The 16,758-nt window shown below is 38.3% G+C and overlaps 1 protein-coding gene across 50 annotated transcripts in view; it reads left to right on the forward strand.

The window, feature by feature from the left end:
* The window catches only part of SLMAP (sarcolemma associated protein), a 166,195-nt gene extending 149,681 nt beyond the window's left edge, over window positions 1-16,514 (forward strand). For 28 of the 50 annotated variants that reach the window (XM_078351243.1, XM_078351260.1, XM_078351249.1 and 25 more), the window contains 4 exons: window positions 3,336-3,507; window positions 9,438-9,572; window positions 12,323-12,412; window positions 13,797-16,514. In XM_078351243.1, coding sequence (XP_078207369.1) covers window positions 3,336-3,507; window positions 9,438-9,572; window positions 12,323-12,406 — 391 coding nt within the window. In that variant the 3' untranslated portion in view covers window positions 12,407-12,412; window positions 13,797-16,514. The remainder of the gene's footprint in view (window positions 1-3,335; window positions 3,508-9,437; window positions 9,573-12,322; window positions 12,413-13,796) is intronic. The other 22 variants (XM_008981872.5, XM_008981883.5, XM_008981877.5 and 19 more) reach the window with 1 other exon arrangement.
* Window positions 16,515-16,758: the final 244 nt, after the last annotated feature.

A 16,758-nucleotide genomic window follows, 5' to 3' on the forward strand; every position in this document is an offset into this window, starting at 1 on the left:
GAAGAATTTGTAAGGCTGGGTGCAGGGGCTCACACCTGTAATGCCAACACTTTGGGAGGCCGAGGTGGGAGGATCACTTGAGCCTGAGAGTTCAAGATCATCCTGGTCAACATGGCAAAACCCTGTATCTACAGAAAAATACAAAAATTAACTGGGTGTAGTGGCACATGCTTGTAGTCCCAGCTACTGGGAAGGCTGACGTGGGAGGATTGCTTGGGCCCAGGAGCTCAAGACTACAGTGAACCACAGTCATGCCCCTGCACTCCAAGCTGGCTGACAGAGCCAAATCCTGTATCAAACAAGCCAACAAAACAGAAGAGGAATTTGTGCTATTGAAAGATAGAAATTAATTTTCTGAATTTCAAATAGGGTTATATGAAGAATAATACATAAGACCAAGAAGTCTCTGAAACCTGTTAAATCTTTCTAGAATTTAATACTTTACAAGCAAATCAGTGAATGCATTAGATTTATTCCAGCAAATTTAGTGGAATTTGCCATATTTAAGTTTAAAATTGGTATATTCTGGCCAGGCATGGACAACATTATTAAACTCCATCTCTACAAAAAATACAACAAAGTAGCTTGGCCTGGTGGCATGTGCCTGTAGTCCCAGCTACTCAGGAGGCTGAAGTGGGAGGATTCCTTGAGCCCAGGAGGTAGGGACTGCAATAAGCCATGATCACACCACTTTACTCCAGCTTGGGTAACAGAGCCAGTCCCTGTCTTAAGAAAACATAAATAAAAATAAAAATAAATGTTTTAGTTTGTTTATAACATGTAAAACTTTATAAAAGCAATTCCAAAATATGAATGGGACAAAATAAAGGTCAAGACTATAAATATATATATGATATATATCATATATGAAATATACATGAGATATATACATATCTCATATATATCTATATATAATTTTTTTTTTTTTGAGGCAGAGTCATGCTCAGTTGCCCAGGCTGGATTGCACTGGCATGATCTCAGCTCACTGCAACCCCCACCTCTGCCTCCTGAGTAGCTGGGATTACAGGCATGCACCACCACGCCTGGCTAATTATTTTTGTATTTTTATAGAGATGGGGTTTCATCCTGTTGGCCAGGCTGGTCTCCAGCTCCTTACCTCAAGTGATCCACCCACCTTGGCCTCCCAAAGTGCTGGGATTACAGATGTAAGCCACCTCACCTGGCCTATATATAAAAATTAAGGAGGCTGGGTAGAGTGTCATGTACCTATGATCCCAGCTACTTAGGAGGCTGAAGCAAAAGGATCACTTAAGCCCAGGAGATCAAAAGTAGTGAGCTGTGATCACGCCACAGCACTCCAAACTGGGCAACAGAGCAAGACTCTGTCTTTAAAAGAATAAATAAATAAAATAAGGAATGAATTGATTATCTGTGTGACAGCACATTTGAATAAATTGTTTGGTATGAAGTGTGCATAAGACTATGATGCAGATACCTAAGTTCTTTACATTTAGAACACATTAGGATCTTAATACTGTTTAGTTTAATAATCTGTCAAGCAAGAAATACCCACTTTTTTTTGCCAGTGTTCCTTATCTTAGTTATTGTTTTGAAATCATTAATATTTTATTAAAGATTCAGGCTAGATCCCTTATTTTTAAGATGTGATTAATTGGAATCTGGCAGGTTATTAAATGCTGTTTTCAATTATTTCAAGTTTTAAGTGTAGAAAAGCAAGCCTACAAACTCCTTGTGAGTAGAGCATATGGTTTAAAAATATTAGACCCCAGAAAGGTGGAATATATTAGATCATTGGTCAAATCATCTGCCTAAACTCACCTAAAGTATTTAAGACAGATTAATTCTTTTTCTTAAACTTTTCTGATGCCCCAAATTTACTTGATTTACTCCCCAGCATTTAAGTAGTATTTAGAAGCTAGTTTTCCTTTACAGGGTCTTATGTGCCATTTAATTCCTAGCTGTATTGGCTTGACAACATCAGACCCACTCAAAAGAATCTGTGAAGCATACAATCAGAACAGGATTCAGACTGTACTAGTTCAGTTACAGTAGTGAGTGTGATTTTTGATTGATCCATTTTGAAAGATGTAAAACTGTCACCTTGAAAACCTTACACTCCTATAGCTGTGTAGGGGAGCCAAATTCCCTTACACAGCTATACTATACAGACCTTTTATTCTCTGTTATCTGGGCTATGGAAGAAGGAATTGAACAAGGAATTTCTAGTCACACATATCAAACTGTTCTCCTCATATATTTTAAGTCAGATTTTTTTAACATCAAATTATAAAAGTGATCATAGAATTTAGCCTTGGAAACAGCCTCAGAAGTTAATGAGTTCAATCCTGTTACTTGGCAGGGAGGGACATTGAGACTGGCCTTGTGTTAGTTATGTCTGTATAACATGGTACCTGATACAGGTCTAAGAGCTCAGAAAATGTTTACTCTGTAAATGAAATGTACCGGTTAAGTGACTTGCTTAACATCCCCCAGCTAAACAGTAGCAGAGCTGGGGGTTCTAGAACTCAGCCTCCCACTTCTTTGACTTATGCTCTTTTCTTAATTTGGTGTGTCTTCTCATTTGAATAGGTTTATCTTTACTTGAGTTGGCAGTGGCTCCTAAGCTTTAAGTTTCTGACCCCCATTCTATTTGTCAAATACTTAAACTTATGAGAAATTGTTGAAATAGTTGTATTCTTTTCCTATAGAAGACCTACACTGAATCTTATTATAAAATTAATACAGTTTGATACAACAAAATATACAGTTAGCCGGGCGCGGTGGCTCAAGCCTGTAATCCCAGCACTTTGGGAGGCCGAGGCGGGTGGATCACGAGGTCAACAGATCGAGACCATCCTGGTCAACATGGTGAAACCCCGTCTCTACTAAAAATTACAAAAAGTTAGCTGGGCACGGTGGCGCGTGCCTGTAATCCCAGCTACTCAGGAGGCTGAGGCAGGAGAATTGCCTGAACCCAGGGGGCGGAGGTTGCGGTGAGCCGAGATTGCGCCATTGCACTCCAGCCTGGGTAACAAGAGCGAAACTCCGTCTCAAAAAAAAAAAAAAAAAAATATATATATATATATATATACAGTTAATTACCTTCTATTTCTTTTCTTTTTTTCATTTTTCAACCTTTGTGTATATTTGATGGGACACACCTTTAAACTTGCATTTTTTTAGTGTTTTGATGCCTTTTGCTTATTGAATGAAAATATTTCATTCTTTTTTATACTTTTCTTTTTTTCTCTGAAATCCACTCTGTCCCTTCTAGTGAAATGTATAAGAAATTGGACTTCTTTCTGTGTTCAGTTTCTACTGTGAATAACTATCTGTCAATATTTATATTGCAGTTCTCAGAAGCAGAGTTTAGAGCTTACCAGTGATCTCAGCATCCTTCAGATGTCTAGGAAAGAGCTTGAGAATCAAGTGGGATCCTTGAAAGAACAGCACCTTCGGGATTCAGCTGATTTAAAAACTCTTCTCAGTAAGGCTGAAAACCAAGCAAAGGATGTACAGAAAGAGGTAAAGCAAAAAGACATTATAAGCCCAATTATGGTTGGACTTAAAGCCAAAAGCAAATCAGATATCCATGCTAGTTAGAAATAAAGGGAAGCAGAAGTTACATTACCCGTCACAAAATTGATACTTGGAACATCTCTGCTTGGTGATTTCTAGCTGCGTATTATGGTCCATATAGACAGAATTCTTCAAGTAGGGTTGGTCTCAAAAATATGAATATACGAAACTACATTTTAATTTTTCTCTACCAGTTAGTTCAGTTATATGAGAAACCCTTTGTATCAGGTCTCTTGATTTATTGTTTAACTTTCAAAGAGAATATTGTATGTAACTTAGTTGGAAAGCAAACTGAGGCCATAATATAATGCTGTCTGAACCCCTCAGGTAAATAATGGCCTGACAAGTTATTAAAATTCACCTCATAGCCAGGCAGCCAACCAGACACATGTTCTGTGGCGTTTTACTTTCTTCCTCCTACCCCCTTTTCACCTTATTCATAAATGTGCATGCTCACTTTTCATGTCATTCTGCTTAAAACCTTGACTTGAGTGGTGCTTTTTAAAAATTTGTGTTGAAGTCATAAAGGTTGACTTTGGAACAGAAACCCTACCCAATTTCTTCCTGAGCAAGATAAGTATATTTCACTTCCCAAAGCCTTGAAGTTGACAACAGGGCAGTAAGAGCTGCCTTCAGTCCTGCTGGCCTCATACCACTCCCTGCATTGACTCCTGGCCAGCTCGGGAGATGAGGAAGGCTGATACAACTTGATCTACAGATCAAGGACCACCCCCGTTGTAGACTTTCTTAAAAGGTTTCTTTATGAATTAGAAGGAAGTTGAAGACAACTCTTTGTCTTTGATATTAAATGAACTTTCCCAAAGTTGTTTCTTGAAGATCTGCTTAATCAATGCAGTTTTTCTTTGCACTTTTCTTTCCTTGTAGTTTCCTCAATTTGGCAATGATTGTTTTTCTTCTGTCTTCATGTTTGTTCCTAATGAAAAAATACTGTAAAATTTTTTAAATTTCTTGTGGACATATTGATTTTGTAATGTGTTCATTTTTACCTTACTAAAGATATGTGTTTTAGAAGAAATCTCATTTTATTTGGTTGGAACACAAATTTTGTGCCAAAGTAAATATCTTAGTATTTAATACTGTAAGCACTTTGTGTCCTTCCAGTCCATATGCTATAATTCTTTCAAACTCTGGGAAGAATGCTGTGGTTGGAAGATGATTCTGTTGTGTGTTACTATGAACGCATTAGCCATTTTGTTGCATTAATTGTTTGCCTGTTTGTGGTCACCGAGTAATCAGTGCAAAATGCTTTAACTGTTTCCACAAATGGCAGTGGCATGTTGTCACAGCATCTAAATTGTTGATAGTCTTGGATTGCATTAAATGCAGCACATTTAAAAATATGTCTGATCTTGTTGGTATGTTTCTTTTCTATTTTCTTGTTCACCGTTTTCCATTGTGAAATGATGTGTACTCATCACACTCCTTTGTAATGTGAAATTGCTCTTTCTGTTTGTCCAGATGTCAACATGTTGGATACTATATACTATAGTTTAGTTATAGCTATATACTATAACTAAAATGTTCTTTAATAAGGTTCCTATCTCTCTGTAATCCACTGCAAAGGAATTATTGCCTTTTATTAATGCACATATATTCCCCTTCAACATTGCCCCTTTGTTCTCCTTTCTTTCACAGAGTCATGCTTAATATGCACAGTATCTAATTATGTATTGTCAGCGTTGTAACAGGCTAAGATATTACAAGCTAAGCAAGCCCAGATAAGATTCTTCTTATGAAGAACAACCAAAGGTGTTGGTAATATTGTGTGATATTTCCCTCTTAATCAGGACCAAGCTCATTTGTCACCTAAGAGTTAGCAAGATGGAGCAAAAATGATATCCAAAGCAAGGCTGCAATAGGTGACCTTTGTTCCACAAATTAAAATTTATATATGTGGCAGCTTTTATATGAATATTTCACAAATAAAAAGTACATGCAAAAAGTAAATCTTGGCCGGGCATGGTGGCTGACACCTGTAATCCCAGCAGTTTGGGAGACCAAGGCAGGCGGATCACCCGAGGTTAGGGGTTCAAGACCAGCCTGACAATATGATGAAACCCTGTCTCTATTAAAAATACAAAAAGTAGCCGGGTGTGATGGCATACGCCTGTAATCCCAGCTACTCAGGAGTCTGAGACAGGAGAATCACTTGAACCAAGGAGGTGAAGGTTGCAGCGAGCCGAGATTGTACCACTGCATTCTAACCTGGGTGACGGTGAAACTCCATCTCAAGAAAAAAAAAGTAAATATTAATCCTCAGTATTAAAAGAAAATAATGATATGTCATCTTTATATTTTGCTTTAGAAAGCATCAATATATCTTGCAGTAAAACAAAGAAAATAAAAAAAGAAAGCATCAGTATATTTTAATTTAGTAGGAATATCTGTAATTTAAGAATTCATAGGCTGGGTACAGTGACTCACACCTGTAATCCCAGCACTTTGGGAGGTTGAGGTGGGTGAATCACCTGAGGTCAGGAGTTTGAGACCAGCCTGACCAACATGGAGAAACCCTGTCTATACTAAAAATTTATAATTAGCCAGGCATTGTGGCACATGCCTGTAATCCCAGCTACTCGGGAGGCTGAGGCAGGAGAATCACTCGAACCTGGGAGGTGGAGGTTGTTTGTGATGAGCCAAAATCATGCAATTGTACTCCAGCCTGGGCAATAAGAGCAAAACTCTGTCTCAAAAAAAAAAAAAAATATAAAACATTGAGCACACAGTCCACCCTGTAAACACTGACTCAAGAAAGTTATTTGGCTTCATCTTCTTGCCATGGGGCCAGAGTCCTTGCCACTTTCTCACATGCTGGAGGTAAGCAACAGGATCCCCCTGGTTGAGCTGCCTTCCTGTGGTTCTGGTTCACAACTCCTGGAATGGAGAAATGATTAATTGCTTTGGTGCACAGGGCAGACTGAATGTAAGAATGGCGGAAAAGGAAAGTAAGGGAAAACTTGTCGATAAAGCACTTTTTACTTATTCTTTATTAATCACTGTTAAGAATCAGATCATGGGTCATTGAGAATTTACTATGTTCTAATTTGCAGAAACTAGTGTACGTACACTGACTTTGCCTTGGCAGTATGCCAGTAATCTTTTGCCTTCTGGTAGGAAGTCCACAGACCCTCACACCAATTGAAAAAAGTTATCATAAAGCCCATGAATTTTACTCCTTTAGTTCATTCTCTGGCATACTATCCAGGCTTGTTGTGGGAATATTGTTAGGTAACAGGGAATATCTTTCATATTTTACCTCCCTCTCTGTACCCATGTCTTTCTTCTCTTTTTCTGGTGACCTCTGTGTTGACCCTAAGCCTCATCTCTCCTGTCTAATGTTTTTATGCATTTACATTCCTTCTTAATATTTATCTTTGTTGAGCATAATGATGGGCTTCTAAATTAGTCATTCTAAGGTATTTGTATTTTTGAGAAGCACTGTTATAAAGGTTTCCTTTATTGAAGAATTTATAGGATATAGGTAGAAAGGAACTGGAAACTTTCTACCCTCATGGGCTGTATTTAGGGATAAGGAGGAACCTTTCTGGTATGCCTTACCCATGGTATATTTATTTTATATTCAAACTTTGTCTGTCTTCCTTCTAAAACCTTCAGAGATGGCAAAGTGGGGCCGGGTGCAGTGACTCATGCCTGTAATCCCACCACTTTGGGAGGCCAAGGTGAGTGGATCAGTTGAGGTCAGGAGTTTGAGACCAGCCTGGCCAACAAGGTGAAACCCCATCTCTACTAAAAATACAAAAAAAATTAGCCAGACATGGTGGTGCATGCCTGCAGTCCCAGCTACATGGGGGTCTGAGGCATGAGAATCCCTTGAACCTGAGAGGTGGAGGTTGCAGTGAGCCAAGATTATGCCACTGCACTCCAGCCTGAGTGACAGAATGAGACTCCATCTCAAAAAAAAGAGAGACAGAGATGGCAGAGTGGGGCAGCAAAGTGGAGACAAAGGCACAGCCAGCAGCAGAACAGTCTCTGCTTTGACTGTGAGCCCAGCTTGCATGTAAGATGCAATATCTCAAAGTGGAACTAGTCTAGAATTTCAGCCTCCTGGCATCATTTAAAGTAGTGGTAAGCCATATGTTTCACATTGGTCTTACTTTTAAAAGGCAGCTAGTCTTTAAAAAGATTCGACTCTACCTGAATATCAAATTATGTACAGTGAATTGTTTTTCAGAGCAGAAAATTACATGTTTAATATTTAAAAATTTCTGCCAGAAACAGGTGGGACGTGGTGGCTCATGCCTGTAATCCCAGCACTTTGGGAGGCAAGCCAAGGCAGGCAGATCACCTGAGGCCAGTAGTTCGAAACCAGCCTAGCCAACATGGTGAAACCCCATTTCGACTAAAAGTACAAAACATAGCTAGACATGGTAGCAGGCACCCGTAATCCCAGCTACTCAGGAGGCTGAAGCAGGAGAATTGCTTGAACATGGGAGGTGGAGGTTTCAGTGAGCTGAGATCACACCACTGTACTCCAGTCTGGGTGACAGAGTAAGACTCCATCTCAAAAAATAAATAAATAAAATAAAAATAAAATTTATACCAGAAACAGATTTTTTTTAAATTACATTTAGTTGATACCTTAGTTTTTTGTTTTGGTTTGTTTTTTGAGATGGAGTTTCACTCTTATTGCCCAGGCTAGAGTACAGTGGCTAAATCTCAACTCACTGTAACCTCTATCTCCCAGGTTTAAGCAACTCTCTTGCCTCAGCCTCCCAAGTAGCTGGGATTATAGTCATGCACCACCATGCCTTGCTAATTTTGTATTTTTAGTAGAGATGGGGTTTCTCCATGTTGGCCAGGCTGGTCTCGAACTCCTGACCTTAGGTGATCTGCCCACCTTGGCCTCCCAAATTGCTGGGATTACAGGTATGAGCCACCATGCCCATCTGATGCTGAAGTTTGAAGTAGAAGAATAGGTATTTCCCAGTAATAATGGTGTGTACTTCAGATACATTTATTTTCTTCATTTGCCTAGAAAATTCACTTATCCAGAACACTTTAATACCAATAATGCTGGGTAAAGGAAAACCTATTGGGAATTAATACTTTTTTTTTTCTTTTTGTTCCCATACTAGGTGGAGGAATTACTTCCAGAGTAATTTTTACTTCAAGAGTAAAATAGCTTGGCTGACACTGCTTACCATGATACAAACTCAGGCTTCCTAACATTGCCATTTAATTAGGCTATGGGATTTTTCTTCACCCACTTTTCTTTTGCTCAGTTTGAAATTTTCCTTTTCTCCTATACCCATGTGGTAGAAAAAGTGATCCTTCATATTAAAAACAGATGACAAAATGATTACTCTTAATTTTTTTTACTCCAGGGCCAGAAGATTCTTACATAGAATCAAGTCAACATTAAAGAGCCTCACTCTTTTTTTTTGTTTGAGCTGGAGTCTCACTCTGTCGCCCAGGCTGGAGTGTTCAATGGTGCAATGTCAGCTCACTGCAACCTCCACCTCTCAAGTTCAAGTGATTCTACTGCCTCAGCCTCATGAGTAGCTGAAATTACTGGCGCACGCCACCATACTTGGCTAATTTTTGTATTTTTAGTAGAGATGGAGTTTCACCATGTTGGTCAGGCTGGTCTCGAACCCCTGGCCTCATGATACGCCCATCTTGGCCTCCCAAACTGCTGGGATTATAGGTGTGAGCCACTGCGCCTGGCCAAAAGACTTCTTCTTATGAGTGCAAGTTATTCCTCCTTAAACAAACATACTTGTCTTTAGTGTTCCACGTGACTAAATAGGATCTGGCATATAAGCCTGACTAGAACCATACCTTCATACTCATTTTAAGTTGAATCTGCACACTTTTTTTTTCTTTGCCTTTAGTATGAAAAGACACAGACTGTACTCTCAGAACTGAAGTTGAAGTTTGAAAAGACTGAGCAGGAAAAGCAGTCAATCACAGATGAGCTCAAACAATGTAAAAACAACCTGAAGCTGCTCCGAGAGAAAGGAAATAATGTAAGTCTTTGCAAACTTGGCTTAGCTTTGATTGAGAGGCAGATTAGAGATTGAAATTGATTTTCAGAGCACTTTATCACTGATTTATGAAGCAAATGGTACAAATGAAATAAGCTTTCAATTATGAAATTCCATGACAGAATCATTATGCTGTCAAATTTTTGAAAAAAGAATTTGTACCTTTAACCTATACCCCAGAAGAGCCTCAGGACTGCCTGGAGGAAGAGCCTTGTTTGCAATAAAGCAGCTTGCCTAAGAACTGTCAGCTTTTCCCAAATAAGTCTGAAGCTCTATCACTAAGCCATTGTCTGGCTCTTGTTTCTGCCCTGCTGGGAAATGAAGCACTGTACTACCAGCGACCCATTTAAGAGACAGTAGTACATGTTGATAATTAGCATTTGGCTATATCAAAAAAATCAAGACTTATTATTAATGGTTTTCATTATATACCAATAATGTTCTCACTGAGGCACAATTTCTAAAAAGCTTAGTGTCTCTTTTGCGTTCTGTAAGTATTAGAAAGTATTTGGTGAGTTTCTGTAGGGCTGTGAGAGAGAAAGAGACAGATGAAGATTTTGGTATAAATTGAGTTTAATTTTTTTTGTTTTTCATTTGCTAGAAAAATGGTCTTTAAAAAGATGTTATACTAAATTAATGTTGTGTTGTATGTTTTGGTGATCATTACCTTTGTGGGCCCTAACTGATAGATGTTTAGTGTGGTTGGTTGTGCTCTCACTTATTTGAAACTGCTGTCATGGCTTGGACACTGCAGTGTGCCTGAGCCGCATGCTTCCTATGAGGAAGCCACTCTGCTTACCCTGCAGCACAAGTACAAAAGAGTGATGTTGCATGGCCATCCTGTTATTCATTTGCACACAGAATGCTCATGAGTTGTGTCCAATTGTCCTTTGCAGTTTGTAGACAATAAAGGTTTGCTGCTTAGGTAGAAGCCTTTTAGAAGTTGATGAACTGGGTGTGGAGGCTTTATGCTAAGCAAAAATGGTTCACATTTACTTTTCAAAATGTAGGTTACAAACTCTTCTAAAATCAGATCATAATGGTTTGGTTACTTCTCTCTTTTGTATTAATTCATATCCCTGGGATTATGGAATTTCAGTCTACTGCTAAATTAACCTATGAAGACATCTAGCATAATCAGAATGGATCCCCCTGCACTATTTAGAACCTTTTCTAAAGTAACTTTGCAGCCAGGCGCAGTGGCTCATGCCTGTAATCCCAGCACTTTGGGAAGCCAAGGCAGGAGGATTGCCTGAGGTCAGGAGTTCAAGAACAGAGAGAGTTCATTCTTGTTGCCCAGGCGTTATCTCGGCTCACCACAACCTTCGCCTCCCGGGTTCAAATGATTCTCCTGCCTCAGCCTCCTGGGTAGCTGGGATTACAGGCCTGTGCCACCACACCCGGCTAATTTTGTATTTTTGGTAGAGACGGAGTTTCTCCACGTTGGTCAGACTGGTCTCAAACTCCTGACCTTAGGTGATCTGCCCACCTCAGCCACCCAAAGTGCTGGGATTACAGGCATGAGCCACTGTACCCAGCGCTGCCTGTCTTTATATACCAAACCTTTATCACATATTGTTAGATTTCTTGCCTGATTTAGGAAACATGCAGTATCACCGGGCATTTATTTTTAAGCTGGAAAGCAGTACAATCTAATAAGCAAAAGCTTTGGTTGAAAAAAAGAAAAGATTTTGCTAGAAGGATAAAATAACCCTTAACCATTGCTGAGGGAATACATTGTCAAATAATGGGTTTCAGGTATCCAGCAAAAATGTGTACTATCAAGCAGAGAGTATCAGCTAGCAGTGAAGTGTTGGTCATTATTTGTTTTGTTTGTTTTGTTTTTTTGTTTTTTTTTGAGACCAGGTCTTGCTCTGTCACCCAGGCTGGAGTGCAGTGGCATGATCTCAACTCACTATAGCCTTCACCTTGACCTCCCCAGCTCAAGCGATCCTCCCACCTCAGCTTCCCAAGTAGCTAGAATTACAGACGTGTGCCACCATGTCCAACTAATTTATTTTTTGTAGGGACAGGGTTTCACCATGTGATACAGACTGGTCTCAAACTCCTGGCCTTAAGCAATCTGCCCACCTCAGCTTCCCAAAGTGCTGGGATTACAGGCATGAGCCACCGTGCCTGGCTTGCTCTGTCTTCATGTGCTACATTAGAATGTTAGGAATACCCACATTGCCCATTGCCTTCAGCTGTTTCTTTTTTTCTTTTTTTGAAATGGAGTCTCACTCTGTCACCCAAGCTGGATTACAGTGGTGTGATCTCAGATCACTGTAACCTCAGCCTCCTGGTTCAAGCGATTCTCCTACCTTAGCCTCCCAAGTAGCTGGGATTACAGGTGTGTAGCACCATGACTGGCTAACTTTTGTATTTTTAGTAGAGACAGCATTTCACCATGTTGACCATGCCAGTCTCAAACTCCTGACCTCAGGTGATCCACCTGCCTCAGCCTCCCAAGGTGCTGGGATTACAGGCATGAACCATCACACCCAGCCTAGCTGTTCCTTTTAAACTGATAGTTTCCCAACTTGCCTACCCCAGTCTATCATTCAGGATTGTGTTAGATGTCTTTAAAATGTTTGAATCTGTGCAAAACCTGAGTGGTATACTTCTATTACTTCAGTCTTTCTTCCCTGCCTCCCGCCCCACTGGGGTCTGAATCCTCTTATCTGATTATTTTCATAGCATAAAATGATTTTAATATGCCTTCCCTTCTTTAGCCTTCCATATTACAACCCGTCCCAGCCGTATTCATCGGCCTATTCCTGGCTTTCCTGTTTTGGTGTTTCGGTCCATTGTGGTAGAGAAAGGTACAAGCACTACTGTTGAGTCCTTGTCTGTTTGTTCCCGTCACCTGTTTGTGCCGTATTTGTAAAATAGTGCATGGCAAGAACACACAGGTATTTTGTTACCTGAAGCAAACCCTTCATTTAGTATGCCGTGTATTTGTGTCATACCAGTGAATTCAACAGTCAACTAATCTCATAACTTTTTGTCTTGTTTACTTTGTAGTAATGCTAACCGTGAGTTAATTCCAACCTAACCAGTTGTTAATATGCTTTCTTGAACTGAGTCTTTATCTGTAGCAAACTGGAGTACACTATGAATTTCTGCAATATTAGTACCCTCTTTCCAAGTATGTGTTTAATCAGATTTAAATGAGAAATGAAGAGTTTGCCTCTTTCAAGTTTTCAGCCAGCTTTCTTCCCCTTCCTCCTTATCCTGTTCCTTTTCATAGTGTAGATTTTCTTTGTTTCAACCCTTTCCCTGTTTATACTATGGCTATGGAGATTAAAAAAAAAATGAGATTAGCCTAATGAACCATTGACTTACAATCTCAACCCTAGTATGTACTTGCAAGGATATAAACGTATCCCATTTCTTTCTGAGCCCTGACCTGCAACATCAGAATATTTCTTTAAAAGCCAGTTTTTCTCTGCCACAGCTAAAAAAAAAAGAAAGAAAAAGAAAAACCAGTTTTTCTCAATAACACTCTTGGAATACAAGTAAAAATAAAAGTGTCAACCAAAGCAAGTTAATCTTATAAAGCCCTCTTAAAGTTAGCAGGCAACAGCCCGTCCATGCTTGCCTCTAACTGGCATGCATGTTAGTAGAGCATATGAGATGATCATGTGACTTTATTACACTGAACAGTCTTTACCAGAATTATCAGACAGGCAGGATCCCTAATGTTACTTCTCCATCTTGAACCCTACTTGATTTTGTCTTCTGTAGTTTCAGGTTAGAGGACCAAAGACTAGACCATTATCACCTTAGCCACTATCATCCCCTTGAGTAAAATATCCCAACATGGAGTCTGGGTCTAATCAAGAAACATTTTAGGCAGAAACATACTACAGGTGTCTATATACATCAGTTATATTGGAATATATGGATACCAGAGTAAATAAAGCAGGCAGAGCCCACACGTTTTTTTAGAAGTCACTATTAGGTTTCAACTGTATCAAAGTTAAAAACTTCCCAGGACTTTCTTGGGATATATTAGACTTCCAAATTGGTGGTCCTGCTATTATGCCTCTCCTTATACCTGCACTCCCTCACTTCTTTTTTTAACTTTATTTTTATGATGCAAAAATAAGATTTTTCCAGTATTCTGTTAAATATTCAGGACTCTCATAGGTATGAAAAGAGAGGGGAGAATGTGATATTGACTCTTGGTTTCTTTCCACACAGAAACCCTGGCCCTGGATGCCCATGTTGGCTGCCCTGGTTGCAGTAACAGCCATCGTGCTGTATGTGCCAGGTCTGGCCAGAGCTTCTCCATGAGAGCGTTCCTTGAGTCCGTACACCGTCCTCCCTCTAGAAGCTGGCATCATACTCATGCTGGGGACAAACAGAACCATTTTCTTCCTTTTTACCTCTTTTAAAACAGCAGAAGTACAAGAATACAGCTGTAGGGTCATTGCTTTAAATTATATAAAATGTATCTGTCTATAAAGAAGATATAAAATTGTGACTTTATTCTACTGTAAGCAATAATTTGCTTGCAATTTTTCATGTAATTTTTAAATTAGTATGTTGAGATTCTGAATATTATGGTGGCCTAAAGTAGGCTTCTTGGTACACCAGATTATTTATAGCATTAAATTTATGAGTATTTTACTCTGAATTCTGATGACCAGATAATTCATTTTTCTGATTCGATAATTACCCAAACCAAACAACCAGTACATACATGGGAAGAGAGGCCCTGTGTGCTCAGTGCCTATCAGTTTGAAATATATACACATATATATATATTTTTTACATATTTACGCCATTTTTACTTGTTATAAAACCACTGAGCTATTGGGAACAAGACTTAGAGACAACTAATTGCGTGGATTTTTTTTTTTTTAAGGAAAAATACATTTGGAAAATAAACTGTTATGGTGATAATTTGGGGAATATGTGCACGCTTGTTCAGCCTTAATGAGACTTGAAGATGTGGAGGACATCAACTTTGAAAAACTTTCCATGAGAGTGTGTATTTTCTTGAGCAAACTGAAGTATTTCTGGGAGCAAAAACATAGTAATTACACAATTTCAGTGCAGTCAACCAAACTGTTGAATCAATTGGAATGTAATTTATTATAAACCTCATGTATTTAAAGAGATATTTTTCTTTAAAAGCCAAGTTACTTTCTCATATACAGCATTTTAGGAAGCATGATTTTTTTTCTATCATCTATTCCTCCAAGCATGTTTAATTGAAGAAAGTATTAATATCTCTTCCGATAAGCTTGTATTGACCTAATTTGGTTTATGATGTGTCAGAGCTAATTCATGTTCAGGGTAAGCTGTTGTACCTACCAACAGATTTCCTGGTTGGGTATGCAAATGGTTATTTTCTTTTTATTGTTGTTAATTGGGACTTTCTGTTAATGAAAAGCACTATTCCCAAGATTAATAGTGTTCTATGCACAATGAAGCACCTAAAAACACTGCTTGATGTTATAAATTTAAAACACAGAAGTGAAAGTTTAGCCATGGTTTTGTGTGGCATCATAGTTATGTCCGTAAAGTTTATTTAGGTCATAGAATATCCTAAAGTATCACATAGTTAAATTTTTCAGTCAATGAAGACTGGAAGGGAATGTCAGTGAATTGGCTTGAATGTTCTGTGGCAATCCAGAAGTCTAGCCAAATATTGAAATAGGAGTTTAGGGTATAATTTGCCTTGTGATGTTTGGCAGTCACTGTTTATACTTTAAAGGTTATATTTTAAGCTATTTGGGATTACTGTTGGGAGGATCACTAGATTTATGGAGGAATTAGTCACAAATGACTTGTAAAGAATACTGTCTTATAGTTCATTTCATCATTTTCTGTTGCAGGAAGCCACTCCACCACAGAATGCTAATATGCCAGTGGTACCCAGTACCTCTTGTATATAGGTTATTGCAAATATTGTTCTGAAATGCTTAACTTCAGAATTACATTTTTTAAAGTAAATAATTGTTCTAAATCTATTTTGTAAAGATATAAAGTACAATAGAATTTCTGGAGTACAGATTAAACTATTTGCACTAACACACGTGATGTGCATGATTTAATAAAATAACTTTACTCTCCCTACGCATGTTTGAGTTGAATATCATTGAAGTTCTTAATGCTGACTCTACTGTTGGATTGTTAATAATCTTCTCTTGAAATGACTCTTTATGCAACATAACATACCTTTGGTATTCTTCAGGGTTTAAAAGAAAACAGCTGTTTCCTCCAAGTTTTATTAGCTTTTTATTTAACTTACTACTCCATTTTTTTTTTCTCTTTTAATATGGTTATTGTTAAAAAGAAAGTCACTTGCCAGACCAATCTCTTTAAATTTAAGGTGGTCTAGTATCAGTATTTACTTCAAGTGGAATAAATGGCTTTTTGTAGTTACTTCCAATTTTCCTCAAGAATATAAATAAGTCTAGTCTATTTATAAGCAATATCTTCAGTTTTGTTCAGTTCACTTCCAGGTTAAATAAAGAGTAGGATTATTCACTGGTAATATTAGAATCATTAAGAAATGTTAAACACTGCAGCTAGAAATTGAACAACCCTATAGTGATACATTTAAGAATTATTCAAAGGTGCTACATGGCAGGATCAGAATATAAAAAGAACATGGTATTTGAAGCAAAACATCTGTATTGGCATCTTGGTTCTACCTTTTATCAGCTGTTGTTGTCTTGCACAAATCACATTTTGTCTGAGTCTCTATTTTCTCATAACATGGGGAGAATAATACTTATATTTGTGATAGTAGTGTGAACCTTAAAAAGATAATGTATGTGAAGTAACAGTCAAGTGGTGACTAAGTTTTTATGAGAATGTTATACTGAAAAATACAGCAAATATTAAAGTTTTAGGTAAACCAGTACATCTACTTTAATTAAATGAATTAATTGACTCACCCATTAAGAATTTCTGTGTGTGAATGAGATATGTGTGTAACATGAATTCTGAGAAAGTATTATCACTTAGCTCTGTTTGTCGCCTTCATAGTTCACTCTTTTGGAAGTAATATGCTTGGTTTGGTGATGAACCAATTGCCCACAGTAGTTTTGGAATTCCTGTTATTGCCTTCAGAGCCACTTTGAGTCACATGTGAAAACCATTCACATTGCCCTACAGGCAGAGGCTTTCAACCAAAACTAGTATTGCC

Source organism: Callithrix jacchus, chromosome 15, assembly GCF_049354715.1.
Source record: "Callithrix jacchus isolate 240 chromosome 15, calJac240_pri, whole genome shotgun sequence".
Lineage (NCBI taxonomy): Eukaryota > Metazoa > Chordata > Mammalia > Primates > Cebidae > Callithrix > Callithrix jacchus.